The sequence below is a fragment of the Silurus meridionalis genome, chromosome 7 (genome assembly GCF_014805685.1).
Source record: "Silurus meridionalis isolate SWU-2019-XX chromosome 7, ASM1480568v1, whole genome shotgun sequence".
Lineage (NCBI taxonomy): Eukaryota > Metazoa > Chordata > Actinopteri > Siluriformes > Siluridae > Silurus > Silurus meridionalis.
Window position 1 is genome coordinate 3635655 of NC_060890.1, and position 8022 is coordinate 3643676.

General features: G+C 38.4%; 1 protein-coding gene across 3 annotated transcripts in view; it reads left to right on the top strand.

Moving 5' to 3' along the window:
* Positions 1 to 6826, top strand: part of LOC124388666 (zinc transporter ZIP11-like) — a 124084-nt gene extending 117258 nt beyond the window's left edge. For all 3 annotated transcript variants that reach the window (XM_046853567.1, XM_046853569.1, XM_046853568.1), the window contains exons 8-10: positions 3246 to 3344; positions 5832 to 5990; positions 6431 to 6826. In XM_046853567.1, the coding sequence (XP_046709523.1) occupies positions 3246 to 3344; positions 5832 to 5990; positions 6431 to 6509 (337 nt within the window). In that variant the 3' untranslated portion in view covers positions 6510 to 6826. The remainder of the gene's footprint in view (positions 1 to 3245; positions 3345 to 5831; positions 5991 to 6430) is intronic.
* The last annotated feature ends 1196 nt before the right edge of the window (positions 6827 to 8022 follow it).

The window sequence follows — 8022 nt, forward strand, 5'->3', positions numbered from 1 at the left end:
TCTACAGTCATGAACATTGTCCTGTGTTTGTATCAGGACTCCTTTTCACAATCTACTCACAGCGATCACACATTCAGTTCACTTACTCCTGTTTATTTTTACTCACCTACAACTGTACACTGTAATGATTTAGATTCCTGTTGTCACCCAGATAATTATTCAAAATTATTCAACCCCCAATGCTGTAAATGGTTTTAGGGAATTTAGTGTACATTTGTAATTGTATTCAGAATGAAATCCTACAAGGACTTCTTAAAGAACCATATGCAACTAAAATGACATCAATTAGTTTTGTAATACAGTAGTAAATGTTTCTTTTGTGAATTCTTCATTGACATAATTATTCAACCCCTTAAAGACTACCACTCTGAAGAACAGAGGTTCAATGAAGTGTTTTCAATCAGGTATTGAAAACACCTGTGGATATCAGGGAGCAGCAATAAAGCCTAATAAGCACCAATTAGGCAGCTTTAAAATGACTGTGATACTCAGCTCCTTCTAGACATTTACTGGTGTGGTTACAAACATGGTGAGGTCAAGAGAATGGTCCAGGAAGACAAGAGAACAGGTGATTACTCTTCACAGGAAGGGCAATGGCTATAAGAAGATTGCAAAGATGTTAAACATACCAAGAGACACCATAGGAAGCATCATTCGCAAATTCAAGGCAAAGGGCACTGTTGAAACGCTACCTGGTCGTGGCAGAAAGAAGATGCTGACTTGACTGCTGTGCGCTACCTGAAGCGTAGAGTGGAGAAAAGTCCCGTGTGACTGCTGAGGAACTGAGAAAAGATTTGTCAGATGTGGGTACTGAAGTTTCTGCTCAGACAATACGCGCACCCTGCGTAATGAAGGCCTCCATGCCAGAACTCCCAGGCGCACCCCTTGCTGTCCCCAAAGAATAAGAAGAGTCGACTGCAGTATGCCAAAAGTCATGTGGACAAACCACAGAAGTTTTGGGATAGTGTTCTGTGGACTGATGAAACAAAATTAGAACTGTTTGGGCCCATGGATCAACGCTATGTTTGGAGGAGGAAGAACAAGGCCTATGAAGAAAAGAACACCTTGCCTACTGTGAAGCATGGCGGGGGTCAATCATGCTTTGGGGCTGTTTTGCTTCTGCAGGTACTGGGAAGCTTCAGCGTGTGCAAGGTACCATGAATTCTCTTCAGTACCAGGAGATATTGGATGACAATGTGATGCAGTCCGTCACAAACCTGAGGCTTGGAAGGCGTTGGACCTTTCAACAGGACAATGATCCCAAGCATACCTCCAAGTCCACTAGAGCATGGTTGCAGATTAAAGGCTGGAACATTTTGAAGTGGCCATCGCAGTCACCAGACTTAAATCCGATTGAGAACCTCTGGTGGGACTTAAAGAAGCAGTTGCAGTGCGCAAGCCTAAGAATGTGACTGAACTGGAGGCTTTTGCCCATGATGAATGGGCGAAGATACCCGTAGATCGCTGCAAGACACTTGTGTCAAGCTATGCTTCACGTTTAAAAGCTGTTATAACTGTAAAAGGATGTTGTACTAAGTACTAAGATTGAATGTCACTTGGGGGTTGAATAAAACTGATAATGATGTGAGCTCAGAAAAGACATTTGTGGTTATTTCATTATAAATGTTATGTTATATTTGTCTGACCTACACGTGCCTCTTTGATTTAATTGTAAGCAGGATGACTGAATGATCATAATCAATGTCAAACCGACCAAAACAATCAATTTCAGTGGGGGTTGAATAATTTTGAACACAGCTGTAAATATAACTTCATTTTAAAATGAACATGCGGTTTCTGATTTTGTCATGACACAAATTACTCCTCCAAAATTCTGGGAAAATATGTGACCTCTGACAGATCTCTCAGTCAAATTTTATTCTTTATTCTGAATTCGAATAACTGTAGTAGTTCTTACAATTTTGACCTCCGAATATTAAACACCAAAGAAACTGTTAATTTAATTACACAAGAATTCGGGACGTCTCCTCAAACCTAAATTCAGCATGAAACATCAAATCATTTCACTGCTCACAACATCAACAGCAAACATAATGGCATTTCTGCACTTCAAATGAGGTTTACTGTATATGCATAAGTAAGTATTAAATAAAAGAAATCAATATATTATCTTGCAGAATCTTTAGTACTGTGTAAACTGTACAGTTCATTCTTTTGAATTGGTAAATAAACATCACTGTACTTACGCTTATGTACATTATATATTACTTATTATACCATTTCTTATCACCTACTTCACCTTCTGTACATTTATCACTCTCACCCCTCTACATATGGACCCATAGCATTATTTACCATATTGCTATTTATTGTAAATAGGCCACTTGGTCACTTTTGGTTAGATGCTAACTGCATTTCATTGGATCTGTACATGCACGTTGCACAATGATAATAAAGTTGAATCTAATCAGTCATCAAGCTGGCTAGTTGAACATGGAGTCCTCTATGTTTTTCTTTTTTTTTCTTTTTTCTTTTTAAGCTTAAATGCAAAAAGGTCATAAATGACATATGAAGTTTCCTATTTCCCACTTCCAAGGTAAACTAAATGCAGCATTATTCTCACCAGTACCAGTTACAGTCTCTGTCTTATGCTAACCCTGAACTTCATCTGCACTCTGCATCCTCCTCACCCCCAACACCCTCTCTCCACCTCTTCTCTCCTTCCCACAGTCCTCGTCTGCTGTTAGCCTTTCCGTGACTGGCTGTCATTAGCCTTTTTTTTTCTCAGGGGCAGGATCTGGATAGCGAGCCAGGAATGGCTTTAAACGGAGGGAATTAAAGAGTGTAGAAATGAGTACGGGGGTCTAAGCAGCCTCTCTTATAACAAGCAACATTTCTTGATCTTTTTCAAGTGCAGGCCAAACAAATAAATCTGTAAAATGAAGTCTAGTACAGGCTAATAATACCTAAATTAGCACTTTCCAAGTTTGTAGAATTCAAGTTATATTTATATTAAGTTTGTAATCTTGCGTACCAGTGTAGATTTATTCATTACTAGAGACTCAAAGCACTTTTGAACGTCGCTCTGGATAAGGGCGTCTGCTAAATGCCTCAAATGTAAATGTAAATGTAAATGTACAGGCTCAACCATCCTCATGCTCAAAAGATCTTATAGCCAATGGAGTCTTGAGTTTAGGAATAAAAGCAAAAATTTTAATGTGTTCTATTTAAACACGTATTTAATGTGTGCAGATTATAACTATAAAATAATTGTCTGTGTACAGAAACCTGGCTATTGGCATAGGCATCCAGAATTTCCCAGAAGGCCTTGCAGTGAGTCTGCCACTGAGAGCCTCTGGAGTGTCTACATGGCGAGCCTTCTGGTGAGTAAACCATTACATTCTCACGCTGCCTTTTCCTGGAGTTCCTGTGTGTTCTGACGGTTTTAACACTCTCTTAATTTGTACAAATTAAGGTCCACAAAATCCCTCAGTTTTGAATAAAAGTTTTTGATCTGAATTTAGATTTATACAAGGAATGAAATTTACTGCTTAATTTATATTATTTAAATAAAAGTAATATATTCACTGAATATGCCCTGAAACACAAGTTTGGACTAATTAATTCTCAGTCAAATCTGTAGTAGCAGTGCAAGAAAGTGGCCTGTGGGTGTATACAGTTAATGTGTGCTGGATGCACCCAGACCACTGATTAAGAAAAGAGCAGTGAATTAGTGTGTTGGGGTGAACTGTAAAACTGAAGTGTTAGCTGGCTGCCAAGTACCGTGGTCTAAGTTGTTGTCCTAAGATGTAAAAATTTTTATTGTTTTACAGAGGGGAATGTATGTTTTCGGGTGGGTTTTTTTTGACCCAACCTTTTGTCAGTTCTAGATTATAAACAGATGTTTAAATAATCTGCTGTACATTTTTTTGATACAGCCTGGAATTCATCAGTCATCTTTATACAGAGGCAGTAACACAGCTCAGGCTTAATCGATGCACTGTTGTCTTTCTGGTACATGACACTGTGCTATTTTTATCCATTTTTAAATAACTAAATGTTACAGGCTAAACAGTGATCCAGGTTACAAAATAATCATTTTATAATCATCTCTTATGTTTTGGGCATCTGCATTAATTTTCAGAAATCATTTGAGATCTGTTTTACTTGGGGCCATGTTATAATTTTAAACAGATCATGAAATTCCAAAATGTGTTTATGTGAAGGAATGACCTCGTACTCCTGTTAGCCCAATTTATAGGAACAGGTTATATTTCAGATGTTCATTTCTTTTAATTTTGATGATTTTGGCCCACAATTAACAAAAACCAACTAATTCACCCAAAAGAAATTTAGTACCTCATAAGACCAATCAAAAAAACATTTTTAGTGAATTGTTGGCCTTCTGGAAAGAATGTTCATTTACTGTATGTACTCAATACTTGGTTGGGGCTTTAATTACTGCCTCAGTTTGGCATGGCATGGAGGTGATCAGTCTGTGGCACTGCTGAGGTGGGATGGAAGCCCAGGTTTCTTTGACAGTGGCTTTCATTTGCATTTTTTGGTCTCTTGTTTCTAATTTAGCCCAAAGATTCTCTATGGGCTTCAGGTCTGGTGAGTTTGCTGGCTAGTCAAGCACACCAACACCATGGTCATTTAACCAACGTTTGGTGCTTTGGGCAGTGTGGGCAGGTGTCAAATCCTTCTGAAAAATGAAATCATTCTCTCCATAAAGCTGGTCAGCAGAGGGAGGCATGAAGTGCTCTAAAACTTACTGGTCGACGGCTGTGCTGATCTTGAACCTAATAAAAAAAACAGTGGACCAACACCAGCAGATGACACAACGCCCCAAACCACCACTGACTGTGCAAACTTTACACTGGACCTCAAGCAACTTGGACTCTGTGGGTCTCCTCTCTTCCTCTAGACTCTGGGACCTTGATTTCCAAATGTAAAGCAAAATTGTATTTTCTTTCATCTGAAAAGACGACTTTGGCCCACTGAGCAACAGTCCAGTCCTTTTTGTCCTTTGTCCAGGTAAGACACCTCTGACGTTGTCTCTGGTACAGGAGTGGACTAACACAAGGAATGCGTCAGTTGTAGCCCATTAATAAGCCTGTGCATCGAGGCTCTTCAAGCACTGACTCCAGCTGCAGTCCACTCTTTGTGAATCTCCCCCAAATTTTGAATGGGCTTCGTTTCATCTTTTTTTTACCACATTTTTTCCTTCCATGTAACTTTCCATTAAAGTGCTTGGATACAGCAGTCTGTGAACAGCAGCTTCTTTAGTGATGACCTTTTGTGTCTTACCTTCCATGTGCAGGGGGTCAATGATCGTCTTCTGGACAACTGTCAAGTCAGCAGTCTTCCCCCCATGATTGTGGAGCCTGAACCTTTTTAACCTTAAACCTTTTCACAAAATTTTGTTTTCTGAGATACAAAATTTATTTTATTTTTTTATAGCTTTAAGCCATAATCATCAAAATGTAAAGAAATAAACTCTTGACATATATCAGTCTGTGTGTGATGAATCTATATAATATACGAGTTTCACTTTTTGTATTACATTGCTAAAATAAATCAACTTTAATAATATTCTTATTTATTGATATGCACCTCTATATTTTCTCTTGCTTTCTTTTTATTTATATTTATAGTCCCTTTTATGTCATGCGCGCATTTTCTGAGCAGCTGTAATTTGTATTCTGTATATAACCGAATATTTGTTTGTGACAAATAAAATTTTAATCCTGAATCTAAAATTTATAGAACATTGTTACATGTTCATTTTAATAAATAATAAATGTAAAAAGTGTGTGTGTGTGTGTGTGTGTGTGTGTGTGTGTGTGTGTGTGTGTGTGTATTCTCAGGTATGGACAGCTCAGTGGGATGGTGGAGCCGGTGGCGGGGTTGCTAGGGGCCGTTGCCGTGGTGCTGGTGGAGCCGTTGCTACCCTATGCACTGGCTTTTGCTGCAGGAGCCATGGTCTTTGTTGTTGTTGATGACATCATACCTGAAGCACAAGTCAGGTGCTTATTCTGAACAGATTTTTATAGCGTCAAAGTGCTGCTTGTAAATTAGTACTGGTTATTCAGCATAAGGATGCCACAAACTGAAAAAACTTTTGAGAAAACAATGTCTACTAGTGATTTTATTAAACACAACAATCTCCTGTATAATTATTTAGCTTTTCATTTTGAAGCGTTTTGGAAAACATTTGAGGGACGTGTGTAAGGCTTCCATTTAGATGGACCTGAATATAGTGAAAAATAGTCCAAAAAGAGTTTCTCACGTAAGTGTTACATACGTTGTTGAGCTTAATGCTGATGAATGACTGCAATGACTGAGAACTTTCAAGACACTAAACTGAAAGCCACGTCTGTTAGCATGCCTGCTTCGGAGCGACTCACTGAGGTGGATTAGCTGCTCACAAATCAAGCTGTTGATTGTTCTCTGTTTTGTTTTTCAGTGGCAATGGGAAGCTGGCTTCCTGGACATCCATACTTGGCTTTATTGTGATGATGTCACTGGATGTTGGTCTGGGATAATGATTTTTTTCTATTTTTATTGACTTTACTGGCCTTCTAAAGGGTTATTCTTCTTATCAGAATCAGGGTTAATGAATTGGATGATGCCTTGGAGTTTTTTTACTCCTTATTTTTTATTATTGTTTCTTTTTTATTAATTGAAACGTGATCATATTATTACACTTTATAATGATTACCTAATGGAGAACTAAATACTTGAATGTCACTTGAATAGGAGGCTGTGCGAGGCTGTGCTTTGCTTATTGCAGTTAATCCATTATTTCACAGCCACAGTATGAAGGTGTTTGTTCATTAAAAGTCTAAATTGTCTTCTTTCATTGAGAGTAATAACTGCTTTGATTTGGACTGATGTCTGTAAAGCTGCTGCAGCACCAGAGGCTCCTCTGAATTCCACTCCTTTAAAATTCATCATTATATATGTGATCGATGTCTTACACTGAAGAAAGTCAAGAAAGAAAGAAAGACAGACAGACAGACAGACAGACAGACAGACAGATATAAAAATAACTTTGACTTATTACATACATACCAACTTGTTAGGTAACTTGGATCAACAACCTTGTAGCAGAGAGGGTTAAAGGTCTTGCTCAAGGGCCCATCAGTAGCAGCTTGGCTAAACTGGTGGTGAAACTCACCAAACTTTCTGGGTAACTGTTTGGAAGGTCAGTGTTTCAAGGCTCAGTATTTCCAATCTGCTGCTCTTGGGCCCTCAAGCAAGACCATTAACCGTCTGTGATCTAGGGGCACTGTATCATGGCTGTCTCTGAACTTTTACCCCTGCTTTCTAACATCGCTGGGGTATTCAAAGAAAGAATTGTACTGTGCATTAAAGTACATGTGACATGTAAATGCATATTCTAAATTGTACAGTTCTACACACAAATCTTACAAATTTCCCACCGCCAATCAGTATCTCCGTCATTTTTAAATCTCAAACTTTAGCCAGGTGCACACTGTGCGATGTTGGCCACGATTTGGACGTCTGAGACAAAGTTAGAAAATCCTAAAATATTTCTATAATCCGAGCCTAAAATCTGTCATCTTTGATTGCTGGTTTAACATCTTCACTGACATTCCATCAATGGCACTTTTGGCAGTGTCAAAAGATTTCAGTCTCTTTTCTGCAGTGTGCAGTGACTTCTCTTATAATGACCTTTAAACCAAGAACCAATAGTAGTGCTAAATCTGATGACGCAATTAACGCGACAACTTCAAACCACTTCAGGGAAAATGTCTGTTTTTATTATCATTTAATTATCATTAAACTAAATGAATGCTATAGATTATTGTGGTTTGCTGCTTTCCACTATTAGTGAGAAAACGTGGGTCGGATCATGTCACGGGTCGATGGCAAAAAAATAAAATTTGACAAGTCTATTTCTTGTGTATCAGTTTTTGACTGTTGTACAGTTTGACATTATAGACAGCTGACATCCTACAGTGTGACATGGGATCATGTTCATACAGTCTGACAGGAAACAATTGCAAAGACTATTTAAAATCGCACAGTGTA